Raw genomic sequence first — 16,612 nt, forward strand, 5'->3', positions numbered from 1 at the left:
AGGAATGGAACATTTATTTTGTCGTTAAAAGAATTATTTGTTTAGAAATTGGATAGTTGACAAAGAAATCTTTATCATCTTTGTCGTGCAGGTACTTTGTCATTCCACGAGATCTGGTGCCTGGTGTATAACATGGAGAGTACATGTTTAGATATGGCGGGGATTCGTCGTATGTTCCAGGAACTAGGCATCGATGTCGAAGGAGACCTCAGCAAACAGCGGGCATATACATTGTTCTGCAGCTGGAAGGACAATACTGCCAAGGAACATCAAACTATGATACTTAAGGATTCATTAGAGAATGCCAAGCTTGAGAGAGTTTGGGATATGAGTGGTAAATATCCTATTGGAGTTTTCATGAAATATTAATGATTTTCTGTGAACTGGTCTTTTAATCGAAGCAGCCGAAATGGGCGCGTATGCATTAATGTTTCACGAGGTGCTTTTCACCGAACATGACCAAGCATAAAATGTAGGAAACATTATCTTTAAGACCGAATGAATGAATACAATTTTTTTTACATGTGTTTCATTTACTAAGGATGATAAGATCATTGCCATGGTCATACAGCAAAGGATAACGGAGATATTGTCGATGATGAAGATAAAGAGGGTGTATTGTACGCAACAGGGTCTGCAATAGTCAGGAACAGGGATTTTATTTCTTAAAACTGCTACTGCTTGAAAGAGCAAAGATAAGAGCCCCGTGATATGTCCACAATAATCAAAATAAGGAGAACCTCACATCTCATAATGGGGCATAAGTATTGTCCAATGGGCACATAAGGCAGAAAATAAACCATTCGCAAATGTACTTATCCTTTCAGGATAAGCAATATTTTCACTTGGAAGCAAAGTCTGTCTGTTTTCATGAAGAAAAAAAATTGTTTTTCTACAACTCATACTTTTTTTCGCAATCACCGTTTGCTTTCAGAGTTACGTATTTATTTAAGAGACGCACTGTATATGGAGCGCTAGGAGTTTCAAATCTGACATACCTGAGCGCTATACAAGAACCTGATATTATTATCCTTATCATAATCACTGATTATTATTGCATTCTTTCCCTTTTTACCAGAACAAAGAGCAAACATGTATTCAAAGGTATCTGAATACATATGTGAAAAGATCACGCGGAGCATTGATGATCAACAACTCAAGAATAAGTTCCTTAATAGGCTTATTCCAGGGCGAGCAACACACAACCCAGAAACGCCAGGAAGTGTGAAAAGCCTCAGCCCGCAGGACATGGTGAAGGAACTGAAGGAGTGGAGCTCCACAGCAGACAATGCGAACCAGATAGTCTTATTGAGCATTGCGTTGGAGGACGCAGGATGCTGTCCAAGCGATAGGACTTTCTTTACAGGTAAATCATTACCCAATAAGGCCTTAAAGATGCCATGTCCCATGACAAGAATTAAACTGCTTGAATTTTTGCGCAGCACAAAACGTACGACTATTCGGTAAAACAGTCTGAAAATTAGACTACTACTTACTGACTTGGTAGCACTTATGTCGATTCGACAACTAATAGTCGTTATTTTCCCAGTTAAAGACATTTTCAAGCCCCCCATTTTGAAAGAGAAAATTAGTATTATCTTTCAAATGCCGTTGGAATTTAACCTTTTTATTTTGTTTTGCCTGCAAATGGGACATAGTACCTTCAAGCCCTAAATATATTTCATGTGGGTATTTTGTTAGGATAACATTTATGGAGAGCTCCAATACATAGTGTGCCCTTGTAGATGTGTCTGAAATCCATTGCTAGGAGCGGCGGGTTGTAATTTTTATTTTAAATTACCCTATTAGTCATGAAACAACCAAAGTCGCTTCCAGGAGTTTAAGCAGATATGTAGGGAAACCTGAATACTGTATGTACTCTGGACAATCTTTCGAAGCTTGTGTGATTTTTTAGGTCATGGATATTATTGGTACAGCCATTTCCCAGCTTCATGCCATTCAGTAATATATACAAAATATTTTCACTGTGTTGCAGGGATGAAGGTATCCTTTTTTGAGCTCTGGTCAGTGGCTTACGACGGTTCACAGGACAACATAATAAAGCTGCAAAGGTTACTTAACACCATGGGTATCAACGATGTGAACCCTACCAAATATGGGATTTATAAAGGCCTTTGTGAATGGAGGAACAAGGAACATGACGACCAGATGAACCTTCTGAGAGATGAATTATGCGCAGCCAATTTGACAGACGTATGGGAGCACATTTATGGTAAGGATGTCCCCTGTATAAATATATACTTTATCGTAACTGAGCGATCCAACAGACTAAAATTTGAAAACAAAAATATTGTCTCTGATTCTAAACATCACCATTTATTAAGCTCATGCTGCAATCACAAGTATAAACATTTAAGTCAGTCAGGAATCCCATGACGTTTACGAGCCGATCGCCCTTATGATTATAAAAATGTTTATGACAGGAATTCGAAATGTCAAAAGCCATTTTCCCAACGGTTTTTATAACACTACAATATAATGGGAAAAAATGAGTATGGTAAAAACGGTCACTTAAAGATGTTTACTTTTTTGAGGCAACTCTGGAATAACTTACCATTTGAAGGCAGGAAATCCCCATCTCTAAATACCTTTAAATCAAAATTGAAAACACATATTTTCAATTAACTGTGCAATTAAGCATATCAGGCGCTCTTGTAGCATAGTAGAATATACTTAATGTTGTATAGTTTCTGCCGTCTCTAAATTAATAATTATTGTTATTATTATTATTATTACGTCACCATATCACACACGCTGGTAACACGTATGACCATGCATCTCAGATTTGCCATTGTGAAAAAAGTAAATGTTTGTGGGAAAAAATATAGATAACAGTAAACATACAAATCCGAAACAGACATACTTTTTCCCCCAACAAAAACACTTAGATTTTCACAACGTAATTGTTTTGCTGAGCATTGTACACGTAAATAGCCATACCCCTCTTATCTATATTTAAATATTAAATACAAAATATTAAAAATTCACTCTTGTAAGTTTCATTTTTAACGATGTGCAAAGGGAATAAATGCGCATATATTCCACGCTATCATCGATATTCCAATTTATTATAATGTATTTGTCATGTAAGAATTCTTGGGTCATATTTGACAAAATTTTCCTCAGACGACTGATTTAAATAGAAAGACAAATGTCCTCCTGACCCCCTTCCAATCCCGTTTCTGCTTGTAATACATTGTTATCACATTGTTATTCTTGTGACAGTGATCTTGTGATAACTATTTGAATAAGAATATGTGAATAGGACTATCACTGAATTACAAGTGTGTTTTTCTTCAAGGCCTTCGAGAGAAGAGGGAAGCTAATGTGACTGATGACACACTGAGTCACATCCTGTGGCATATTCAAAATCCCAGGAAGGTAGAAGACTTTCTAAGCGAATTGATTCCTGGCAGAAAGAATCAGCAAATCAGCCAAGTAGTGACCAAAGAATCAATCGGAGTAGCAACACAGGTGATGAGGAAATGGAGGGCTGGTCCATTTCAGCAAAATCCTCTCGTCCTGCTTAGCCTAGCCCTTGAGACAGCAGGATGCATCCCTTTGGATAGAGAATTCTTTACAGGTAAACACGTATACTTGACTGTAGAAAATATTTGTAATGTTTGCCTTAACACTTGAAGTATTGTTTTAAATCCATTAATACATAGAGAAGATTGGGTCTCGTTTGATCCTTTTCAGGAATTCCGCAAGCGTCCGTTGTAAAGAAGGGTCGGGACTATCCCTGATTCTCCTCATAATCTGAACGGGTCTAATTTTCGCACGACGAACTTCGAGACGAACTTTGAAGAAAAAAAAGTTCAGAATTATAAAAGATTAAGGTGTTCACTTTAAAGTGAGAGTTATCATATATCGCTTTCATTTTTATTATTCTCTCAACCAGTTCCTGATCATCTCATAAAGCCTATATCTACACATGAAGTGGAGGCGTGTGTCCATAGTCTGACTGGTAGACATTGCAGACGATTGGCAAAGGCTGCAGGAGTCTCCGATGATCAGAAGATTTCCGCAACCATAAATGAAAACACGGAATCGTTGTTTGACACCCAGTCAATGATTCGTGACTGGATCGATCGCCAGCAATGCAGCCACTATGACAAGAGATGTAGACTCACTCAAGCAGTTATCGAGATTGGTCGTCATGATTTGATTAGTGAGAAGCGTTTTACCTTGACACGATTTAAAAAATATTTGTTATAGAAGTCAATTAGAATCAATTGGAGACATACAAGTTTTGGAAAGATTAATACGGTATTAATACTAGCGATCATTTGTAAATAAAGCGTAGATGGTCCATTATCTTTACAGTATGTGTCTCGAAATGAGTCATTCGTTTATCCATGTAATCATCATATTATATGAATGTGATTTCATACCTCTTTGAAAACAGATATGAATATAAATTATTTGTATTTTAATTCCATTATTTTGCCTCATCGTACAGATTGTTTTGGAGTAAAGGACCATAACCGTTCAATCGGAAAAGACCCTGGAGGATTACACCCTTATCCCCATCAGTTCAGTAAGTTGTAGGGTAGTATTTATATGTATTCATACCTCGGAAATTGATGAATGAAGGTCCCTTAAAGTGTTTCATCCTGGTCAAAGAAAGAATCTCCGTATGTTTCCGAATTTCGAAAATATAGGCCAAACTGACAAAAATTGAAATTTATGGGGAGAGAGCTAAGTTCCGGCACATTTTGCTCAAGGCTTCATTTTGTCAAGTACACCGTGAGCTTTATAGTTGAAGTAGATTTTAGGGTAGGTTTGGATTCGGTATACAGTTATGTAAAGTGTTAGGGCTAGGGTTAACGTTAAGTGGTTAGTGTAGGGAATTACCACGGAGCACTCTGTGTCTCAATAGCACGTGTCGTACAACCTTGTGAGTATGGGATCCCGGAGAGCTGGTTGAACTTTTGAAGTCGGGGGGGGGGCGGTCGTGGCAAGAAGAGCGATTGACCTCTTCCATAGCACACGAAACATTCGTCTAATCTGTGTTTTTCTTCAGGTCATGAGAGTGCCTACATTGATGACATAAGAGAAATTGTGTCATTCCTTCCGAAAGAGAGAAGGGCATATTTCTGCAAACCAATGCTGATCTCCCTAAACGTAGACGGAAAAGACGAAAAACATCTTGAACCACAAGATTGGGAAAACAAGATCTCGGCAACAAACACTTCATACGAGCCACTGGAAAAGCTTGCTACACGCTTCCAACTAACCTTAACAAAGGCTAATTGTCGCGGTAAGATAAACATGTGTTCTCTTACATCATTTATTTTGAAATTGAGGAACAACTATTAAAACAAATGTTCCTATTATACATCCAAAACGATAAGATATTCTTTACTCATTCAATGTAATGATTATGCGGATTTGAGTGTGTGGGTGTGATTGTGTGTTTTGATGGTACTGAATATGTACATCCTTTAAATACAGTTCATAGAGGGAAAAGGAACCCCATACATCAAGGGTCAATTTGTCTTGGTGATTGTTGCACTTTATTATTTTGTTTTCCTTCTTTTCCATTGTTAAACAGTTACCATGTCGCCGCTTTGGTTGAAAAGATTGTATGCATGATTTAATAATCTATGGTAGATGTAGAAGGTCTGAATAGACAAAGGTAAAAGATTGCTAATAAAGTTAAGATTAATCGCGGAAGAGGTTTACGGTACACCATGTGTAAAGTCCTAGAAGGACTAAGGAAAGTAGATAGAAATAGAAGTGAAATGGAAAGGCGAGAAACAAACGTCGAGCCTACTCTCCTACTCCTGCTCTGCAACTCTACTCGCCGACTCAAGCCAGCTTCTCTCATCTACTCAACTCTCCAACTCAATCCAGTATTCTACTCAAACCTCTCATCCTGTCTACAACTTTCTGGTTTACAGTCCTTTTCAGGACTATACTCACTTCCGAAAGATACTCTTCCTTCCAACCTCCACTTTCTCGCCTTTCCATTTCACTTCTATTTATATCCACTTTCCTTAGTCCTTCTAGGACTTTACACATGGTTTAACGTAAACCTCTTCCGCGATTGTTCATACCACCATGCAAACCTTCAAACATCATCCAAAGTTAAGATTTTTACTAAAAAAGTGGATCTAAACAAATTACGATATATTGTTTCTTTGAAATGAACCATTTTTGAAAACTTTCTCTGTAGGGTTTGAGGTAACGGATGAAGAATTGGAAATAGCAGCCGAATTCATCAATGCAGCAAACACGAAATTGCAGCCAAGTCAGCATCAACATGCAACACGGATTGAAGCAAACATCGATATAGGCAAGAATAAATACTCCCAACCCACACACACACACAAACACACACACACACCACCACATAAGAGACATTGAGCAGTATGGTTAATAATGAGGCTGTATGTATCTTGTTGGTTTCTTGGTTTTGTTTAGCCGAAAATTGTATCAAATAATTTCAGTATGTATGTACATATATACTTTGAGATATCTGGCCAAGTCAGTAGTTCATTGACTTGACTCTTAATGCAAGGGCTAAAGGTCCAAAGCCCAGCCCGGCGCTAAAGTCCTTTGCCACATGAATCCACATTTGACAGTGTTTGTTGATGACATAAATTAAATTGGACATGAATTATAGTTTAGTCACAAGAGTGCATTTTAAGGGGTAAACCAAAACATATTGCATTGCAAACTTTTACCCTTCAGTGATCTTTAAAATTATCCTGCAAAAAACAACCGTGCACATTCGATATTGTGTTATTGGTTCGAATTCACAAAAGAAGTTTAACTTAACCCACATTAAACCCATATTTACATAACCCATGGTTTAAAAATTACAAGAAATAAGCCTACCTTACCTTGCACCCATCTAATATTGGATCGCGTCGCGCTTATTTTGCGTTAATTTTTAGACTATCGGTTATGTAAATGAAGATTTAAACCAACGGTTAAGTTTAAACCTCCTTTGTAAATTCGGGCCATTAAGTGTTAATTGCTTTTCCGATTAGACTACTACACAACACTTGAGTAAGCCTCGAAGATATACATGAAATTTCATACGGATATGATATTCATAATTTTCAAAATTAACTAGACTGAAGTTTTAAAGACCGCCCTTGCACGGATTTGACGAAAGCAACTTTAAATACGAACTCATTAAAAGTATCATATGGGGTAATCATATCTCTACAGCGTACAGCGGAACTCCTCACAAAACAGCTACCGGAAGTGGAAACGACAATGGGGATAAGAAGGCAAGCCAAAAGCTCGAAGCTCCCAAGGATAAACAAGGTAATCATTCATTTACTTCTATCATGGACAAATTACGAATAGCCCCAAAACACTGAAACGTCCCACAATACATTATACTTTCCTCATTGGCAAACATTATTATTAGTGTAAAAATAGACCACTTTTTAATGTGGTGAATGTTGAACGCGCCAAAGAAAAAGCATTCAGAATTGTTAAACATATTTCGACAAGTTTTTGAAGGAGCTCATATTTAGCAGATTGACATCAAAACATGAAATATACATGTTAGTGATTTGTTATTGACGCCCTATCTTATATTCAGAATCGAAATGTGTGTACCGCGTGTGAAATTGAAAAACTATATTAATAATGTTGAATTTCAAAGCTGGGTTTGTGGGGCAGGGGGCGGGCGTTATATCCGCTGAAAGTAGAACGAAATAAATCAGCTAAGATCAACAGACATGTATATGGTATTCAAGGTGATACGTCAGTGACATCCTTCATTCTATTAAAATTGTTATCAACGGCCTTTTTTCAAATCGTTTCTTTTTGGTATACGTTTATACTAATTATGTACATATACATGTTATTCCAGTTCAATTTGTATAAAGTAATTAGTCTCTAGATATTATTCTATAGGCATCACGTATTGTAAACATACATTTCTGGATAACCAAACTTTACTGTTTTTTTTTTATTTATTTTTTTTAGTTACCACAGTGGATGGGACTTGGCATGCCGACCATAATGAACATTCCAGTAAAACAGATGTTGAAGGCAATAACACGCATCTTGCTGCATCAAGTGAAGTATCACATCCGGAAAAAGTATCAGGTAAATTTTGATTTGCCATAATTATTTTAGTTATTTAGTGTGATATAGTTTTTTTTAATTCTAAATTGACAGAAATTCTCTTTAGGAAAAGTACAATATGTGTAATTTCAGCCGTAAATATAAATCAAAATAGTGACACAAGGAAAACATAACTCGGCCTGAACTTGATTCTTGATAGATTGAAACAATTGTGTTGTATATTTTGTTGTATAAAATATTTCGGGGAAAAATTTACGTTCTTGTCACTTTATATGTTTATAACAAATAAGAGAGTTATGTGGCACTATATCACAGTGGTAATACTGATTCAACCAATGTGTAAATTACAAAGAATATTAATTACAAATACTCTCATAACGTTCTTACTAATTTGTTTTCGATTTGGTGCTCTAATCAGCTTTTCTTACTTCTCCCTTTAAGTTGGCCCAATTAGGTACTAAGATTAAATTTCCTTTTACATTTTAAGCAATCGATGTTTATTGTTCACTTCAGGTTTTATAACGTTTATTTCTTCATCTATTTCCGTTTTGAAAACACTTCAGTAGAACGATATACTTCAGTATATTGACTTTCAAATAATATTTTGATGTACAGAAATATCTATATTACAAAAAAAGATCTACAACGTAATTAAGGAAAATATAATAGCCATCAAGAAGAACGGTGAGAACAAAAATATACAGAAATAGGAGTGAAAAATACTACCCCCCAAAAAAATTGTCGTTTAACTATGATAAACATGTGTTATTTTTCAGAAGAGATCCATATTAATGATGAAAACGAAGAAAATTTAAAGCAAATAGTTGGTGATTTGCCATCAAATACACCACGTTCGGTCTCGTTCATGTTGAAAAGATGGAAAAGTTTTTATCGACAGAAGGAAACATGCCACAGTGAACTGCGAAAGTCTCTGGAAACACTTGGATTAAAAGGTATTTTACATTAAAACACTAGTATTCAGATAGTAAAACAAAACTTTAAAAAAAAAGCATTTCATGCTTCTTATAATGCATATAATCTGTCTTTCTTTCCAAAACAAACCAATGCTGTCGAGGATCGAGCTAGATGCCAGTACATAATCCTGAGTACTCTCTTTCTCGGTGTGTCAGTCATTCATTATTGTCTCATTATCCCATGATTGCAGGCCTCATTAAAAACGTTCCTTATATTTCATTGAATGGATCGAATTCGCTTTGATGATGCATTTCATGTCGATAATATATTGAAGTTTAAGGTACCATTGCAATGAAATATGAATTATTCTCTGCAATTTCGTCAAATATCAACTTAGTATGGCCTCAATTCCCAAACATTAACATTAATCATTTCCTCCATAATATCAATTTAAAAAAAATAAAAATTAAACTACATTTGTTAACCTTTCGTTTGCATTTTCTGTTTAACCGATAATTACGTATGCGTGTGCGTAAATTGTGTTTGCGTGCGTCTGGATATATTTTTAAAAATCTATATTTATATAAATATATCAGGAAATTGAAAATGAAAGTTTAGACCTTCTGCAACAACTATTGAAAGAACCCTCAATACATATGTACATATGGCTGGAAATATTGTTGTCTTGTATCTTGATAGAATGCATCGTCAATGTGGCGCCTGCAAAATACCTGTATAAAGTTGAGCTACTTCGAATTGCTTTCAACTTGCTGATGAGAGATGTTCTTCCATTCATCGACGCCCTCGGGATGAACCCAAAACAAATCACCAAGTATAAAGCTTCATCACCAGAGCTGGAAAGAGGATCATTTGGCCTTCTGCGACAACTCTGGAAAAGAACCCCCAAATCTGACACTCACCGCCGCCGCGATTTCTGCCTTGCTTTGAGAAATATTGGATACGAGGGTTTAGCGCGATCAGTCTATTTAGGTTAGACAATATTTTTCAGTGGTTTATGAATACGAATAATAATAGAAAAATGTACATTGTAGTAGTATGTGTAATTGCTTCGATTCAGATGTTAACATCTTTTAAGAATGTTTTTACAGCTTTGGAAGTTTTTTTGAGAATTCTGTTTAACCAATCATGTGATTTTCCAAAACATAATTAAATATCTAACAGTAAATCCAATAATATAGTAATATAGTATTATACTATTGTATCATGGCTAGAATTCCCTTGAAGGAAGAAATGGCACTCCATGCTCGAATGACGTAAAGAGGGGACCAATCCTTTGCAATCCATTATACCCTCATTATAGTAATGTCTAGTGCTTTCTGCTGTACACTTTTTGTTATACATTTCAATTATTATTTTCGATACATCTGTTTTCATAGTGAGGGAATGGTAGCAAATGTAATATCATTTACCATAAACGGGTGCCATTGTATCGTGTGTATATTTAGATACATTAATATCTCTCTGTAGTGCGATGTATTTCTATATATATATATATATATATATGTGTGTGTGTGTGTGTGTGTGTGTGTGTGTTGGCGATATAAATCATTTCGTATTATAAAATGATCACAATATTACAATACGATGCAAGGCAGATTCGGGTTTTTAGAAATGTTTGAATTTATAGGAAACTTTTGTTATCATCATTTGTATCTTTAATTGTTATCATTGTATTATTATATATATGTCAATATTATTATGATTATGATAATCATTTGTATTAATAATATGATCATCGTTATAATTATGTCCCTGACTATCCACGCATATTCAGATTATGAGCCGAGCCAGAGTGAGTTGAACTCTACAGTTTCTGTCCTATGGAATGCCGAGAGGTTGCAAATCTGTACACGTCTTGAACTGGGTGAAGATGATCAAGCAGCATGCCTCGGGACTGAGGGGCAGGTTAATCTCGTCGAGGTTGTAAGGCGATGGACAAATCAGATTCGGCCCGTACCATACCACTACCGACGTGAGATAGGAACTTGTCTTCGGGCTGCAGGGAGACAGGACGTTGCTGATCAGATTTTAGCAGGTATAGAACGCCTTGATATGCATTATCGTAGGCAGTAAAAAGCATGTCATTATTTTTTACAATCATTATTACCAGACCCAGTTTACTAATAATCTTTGCATCAATTTTCATTTGTTTTAATTTCTATTTGTCTAAATTTGCTTGCACAACACACATCGAAAAGAAAATCGAACTTAGAGGGATTCTTTTGAAATTATTTTCATGGAAATGAGCACTTCATGTCCAGTCTAGATATTCCTTATTCATAACTTCGCTACTGCGGATAGCTAAGCTGCTAAGTACGAGGTTTTTTGTACAAATATATCGTCTACAACTCTTTTCACCGAATGTAGGCTGATGCCTAGAATGTGAACTGAAGCCATTTTCATGTGTTATCGTAGTTATAAATCATTTAATTTTTGTTTTTAAATTCTCAACTCAACTATTAAAAGGGAATCTACGATTTTAATCTCTCACGTGGCAGTTATGCAATTCCAAGTTTGACGTTTCAAACTTATGTTCATATACCTAAAACATAAATAATCCTAGTAATTAAACGGTAGGAAGACAGTGGCATCTTTAATATTATTATATTGATATCCCATCATAGGGAGAAAAGGAAAGATGCAAGCTGACGAAAATGTCCTCAGAAACATCTGCAGAAGATTGGAAGCTGACAAGATCAACAATCTCTGCAAATTACTAGATCTGAAAAGAGGAAAGAGCCTGGAAGAAAATATCACTTCCGTGATCAAGGGGATCAACAAGTGGATCAACGACTTTGATCCATCTTCCTGGAAGTCGAAGCTAGCAGTAACACAGCACAAACTAAAACACCGCAAAAAGATAAACAACAATATGTTTTCTCTTGGGTGTCATGAACTCGCGGAAGAGATCATGCATTTAGAAAACGGGATACTGTCCGAATAACTTCCATTGTCCTTTCAGGAAGTAAAGACCATATTCAAGCTTGGTGTGTGTAGATACACCTCTCGTATTTGATAGCCAACTTTGCCTAGAATAACATATTTGATTTAACTCCATGGATAATGCTTCAATTGCATCGACCAATTAAGTATTGTTGTCATTAAATCATATTACCAGATGTTGGTCAAAAAAATTCACTGCCTTATGAAATTTGGAAAAGATGAAACATTAACACGCACAGTAAGTAAATAGTATATCGAATTTGTTTGGATTTTTCACGTTTCAACATATGCATGGACATGATACATGTTGATTACAAAATTAACATAAACCAATATAATGGAAACATGATTAAGACAAACGCAGGGATGTTGAAAAAATGAAAATGAAAGTTGATCAGTATTGATTGACCCAATACATATTGTTGTTTGTTCACTAATAAAGAAAACAACATGTCTAATTATCAACCACTTAACAGTTATCAAACAATATATTTGAGTTTGACGTCACAATATTTCTTTACATCATGTACGTATGATAACATTATCAATCAACTTTCTTTAAAAGGATTATTAATACAGATTGAAGTTATTGATACACCACTTCGAAGTAAACCTATGACACAAATAACCTGAGCATCTTCAGTATTACACGAGGGATATGCCTACTAAAGTGATGGAGGTTCTTGTCATTCAAAAAGATTGTTAATACGTACAGAAAACATTAAAGCATGGGGTCAATTATATTGAAGTTGATGGTGAACAGATTATTGATAAACGAAGAATTGTAATTGTTTTAAACTCTTATTCGTGTACAATCGGGCAAAACGATAGCACACTTCTGATAATTTGATCACCTGCAATATTGATTCAACGAAATATGACGAGCACTTGAAGGGTAACTTTTATAATTCATTGTTTTTACGGCCTGTTATCATTGATGTGGTTTTAAATTGTAATGAAATCAAAGTCCTGGTATTTAAATTTGTCCATTACACAAGGTGATTTCCCCGATACTATGGAAATTGCAATGGTAATTTCCGTTTTTAAAAGTGGCAATAAATCATTTTTTAAATGATTTAGAACAAGGTATATGTTGAAGGTATTTCCAGTTTTTAAGCGTGTTATCCCTTTTAGTAAAATATTTGATCATATTTTATGTGATCAATTGACTTTTAGAAAATGTTATAGTACTTACCATGGTCTCCTTTATTTCATTGATAAAGTAGAGAACGTTTATAAACTTAATGAATTTTTAATTGGTGTATTTTTAGACTTATCACAAGCTTTTGATTATGTTGATCATAATATGTTTACTTAATAACATGTGGTACATGAACACCGCCAGAGTCGGGGTGGTGGTATATGCATTATATATCGCTCTTCTTTGAAAATTTCTAGAGACTGCTCTAAACAATTCTCATCTTTTGAGCACATGGACGTTCTGGTCCCCGTCTCTCCTTCTGTGGTTTTTAAGACATTTGCAATGTATAGGCCGCCCCCATCGTCTACAAACAAACTGATGTATGACAGCTGTGTGGCAGATTTTCTGACACTGTTAGAATTCGTAACCGTTGATCAGCATCACCTTGTGCTCATGGGAGATTTCACATCCATGTTGACGAAACTGACAGAGATGCTAGGAAGTTCCTTGATATCTTAGACACGTTTGATCTTCGGCAGCATGTAAAAGGAGCAACTCATCAAGCCGGTCATACCTTAGATCTCTTGATTTCCAGAGAGGTTGATCATCATATTGTGGCCATGGACATCGTATCAGGACTTCCTTCCGATCACTCAGCAGTCCTGACTGAGCTCAATTTTTTTAAGTCCAGCAACTTCTAAGAATAATCTCCCCGTCTATGTCCGTGAATCCCCAACTCTTCACGCTTTTAAACGTAGACGTAAGACCTATCTATTCAACACAAAATGATTCCCCATTATCATACCGTTTTTTATAACCACATGTCCTGTCTCCTTGTAATTAATTCATTATTATACAATGTACATAAGTATTGCAGTTTCATAAATGTTACTTCATTACTGTATTTTCATTTTCATTTTTCATTAGCATGTTATTGTTATACATTGTTAGTTAAGTAATTCGTACAATAAAGCGGAATGTTCATTTCACGTTTCTTTTTTATCCTAATTACATATTCAGTTTAACCGTAATTTCAATTTAATTTGTTTTGTAAAGCGTTAAGAAACTGTTTCTGTTTACCAGCGCTTTATAAATCTTAGATATTATTATTACTATCAAGTTACATTTTTATCTTCTATTTCATTTGCTGATGACACCACTTTGTTTATATCTGGTAAAGACCTCGTAGAAGTAAATACTTTATTTCATTTCCCTCATTGCTCAAAATACATAAGTGGTTCCTTGGCAATAAATTATTGATTTATTTAGAAGAAAACAAACTAAGTAATTTTCAAAACGAGAAATTAATATGTAAATGAAGTTGCTAGTAAGATTTGCATAAATAGTATATAGGCCTAAATTAGGCAAGTACACCAAGTAACCTTTTGAGGTTTCATTATTGATGAAAACTTAACTTGAAAGGACAACATCAATTACATTTCTAATAAAGGTTTTAAATAGACTTAAAGATATTTGACCATTGTGCATACTTGTAAATTTGTATGACGCTATGATTTTGCCATATTTCAATTATTGTATAATTGTAAGGGGCAATTGTGCCTCGTATTTGCTTCAAAAGTTATTTCTATTGCCCAAAAAGAACCGTCAGGGTTACAACAAACTCATATTATAGAGCTCATAAAGGTACATTATTGTTTAACTTGAAGTTTGTAAAACGTTATAATCTAAATGATATACGTTTTGGAGCTTTAATGTTCTCTTACATGTACAATATAACTACAATATAACTACTTTGCCTGATTGTTGTAATGATTATTTTATTTTCAAAACAGATATAAATCAATATAGTACTAGAAATTCAAACAAACTCTATATTCCTTAATTTTGCTATAATTTGTCAAGAACTATTATTAGATATAAGGGATCCGTTAATTTGAACAACGAGATTATATCAAGGGATGTCTAACATTATCCGCTTTTAAGCGTAAATTTAAACAAAAACAAATATCGAGTTATAATATATTTGTAAAACTTTATTCAAAGGTACTATGTCCCTTTTGCAGCCAACCTCAAATTCTGTAGAACTTTGCCGGAATTATGAATATGTCATGTATGTCCTATCTGTGAAATTTAAACTTTAGCAGTGTCCTCATATTTAAATTATGCAAGGAAACACGTTTACTTGCTAGACTTTACTATCATACACTACAGAGTGACTGACTGGCTTTTTTCTTCTTTGGTAATAACATACATGAAATGAGTTGTAAAGGGTACATGATATTTTTTCTACATCAATAACCCACTTCTTGTGATGGCCAAGATTAAACTGATTGAATCTTTGCGCAGCATAAAACGTATGACCATTCGGTACAATTGTCTGAAAATCAAGACTATTACTTTTGGGCTCTAAAGCCCTAAAGTCGATCTGACAACTAATAGTCGTTATTTTCCCACTTGAAAACTTTTTCAAGCCCCACCTTTTTTTAGGGAAGTTCTAAATTAGTATTATCTTTCAAATGCAGTTGGAATTCATCTTTTTCATTTTTTGGGGCCTGCAAATGGGACATAGTACCTTCAATGCTGCTTGTCCTATGTACATAATGTATGTTTGTCTCAGCTAGTGTAATGTTTTTATTGTCAATATTTGCTTTATTGAAGATTATACTAATAGGTTTGTATTAAAAAAAGGACTGGCCTAGATAGGTCAATGGCTTTTTCTGGTCCATCACATCCGTTATCTACCCATTAATTACACACATACATATATATATTTAGTGTTACTGTTGTTGTTGGAATTGTTTTTATCTTATCACATGTTATATACATATATTGCCTTTTATATTATTGTATTTCATTGTTACGTTTTACTTTTTCAGCCATTATCGATCCACTGCAGGATGAAGGCCTCAGCATGCTGTCTCCAAATGACTCTGTTTCATTGGTATACTGTTGTAAAATTTGTATTGGTTGTAAAATAAACTGAACTTGAATTCGACGGTTTAACAAATATTTGTATTTTGAGTAGTCAATTTTATTCATATTATAAATGTAAATTACCTTGAATATATTTTTGCTTATTTTTTGCAAGTGAAAATCAATAAAATCCTTCTAAAGGGAAAAAGGTATGAGAAAAAAAAGATGTTTAAACAACAGTAACAATAAATTGATAACAAAAAAAGTAAAATGACCTACATGATATTTTTTTAATGCAATATTTTTATTCAAAGCCGTACAATACAATGAGTCGCGAATATGAAACCTTTACACAGATTAAAAATGCAACATTTTCGATAGCCAACACGTAACGAAACGATGTACACATATTCTTCCAGTTTAGGTAAAGAAAATCTATAACATTGACAGTAACTCTTCAAACGAATGAGCAGTGATTATATCGGTAGAGTTTGATACTGCAAAATGCCTTTCACTAAAACTAAGATCTTTCTTTTTCTCACCATCAAATTTGGCGACGTAAATTAGGAAAACATTGTTCATTCTCATTCCGTCTAAAGGCCTTATAAAAACCCGTCTTTGTAAGACGCCAGGTGCCAA

General features: G+C 34.7%; 1 protein-coding gene across 1 annotated transcript; it reads left to right on the plus strand.

The window, feature by feature from the left end:
* Positions 1 to 8,932: 8,932 nt before the first annotated feature.
* Positions 8,933 to 12,029, plus strand: LOC115921496. Its single transcript, XM_030978991.1, has 4 exons — positions 8,933 to 9,032; positions 9,694 to 9,984; positions 10,790 to 11,050; positions 11,640 to 12,029. Exons 1-4 carry the CDS (start codon positions 8,945 to 8,947, stop codon positions 11,957 to 11,959), a joined length of 960 nt encoding a protein of 319 aa, XP_030834851.1. The 5' UTR covers positions 8,933 to 8,944; the 3' UTR covers positions 11,960 to 12,029.
* Positions 12,030 to 16,612: the final 4,583 nt, after the last annotated feature.

This window comes from Strongylocentrotus purpuratus, unplaced genomic scaffold (assembly GCF_000002235.5).
Source record: "Strongylocentrotus purpuratus isolate Spur 01 unplaced genomic scaffold, Spur_5.0 spur5_scaffold_1, whole genome shotgun sequence".
Lineage (NCBI taxonomy): Eukaryota > Metazoa > Echinodermata > Echinoidea > Camarodonta > Strongylocentrotidae > Strongylocentrotus > Strongylocentrotus purpuratus.

What these genes read in the sequence shown, in the direction of transcription:
- LOC115921496 (XM_030978991.1), top strand. Translation starts at nt 8,945, where the DNA reads ATGTTGAAAAGATGGAAAAGTTTTTATCGACAGAAGGAAACATGCCAC. An exon ending in GGAAACACTTGGATTAAAAG is followed by an intron (nt 9,033 to 9,693) that starts GTATTTTACATT and finishes GTATCTTGATAG; the next exon opens with AATGCATCGTCAATGTGGCG. An exon ending in AGCGCGATCAGTCTATTTAG is followed by an intron (nt 9,985 to 10,789) that starts GTTAGACAATAT and finishes ACGCATATTCAG; the next exon opens with ATTATGAGCCGAGCCAGAGT.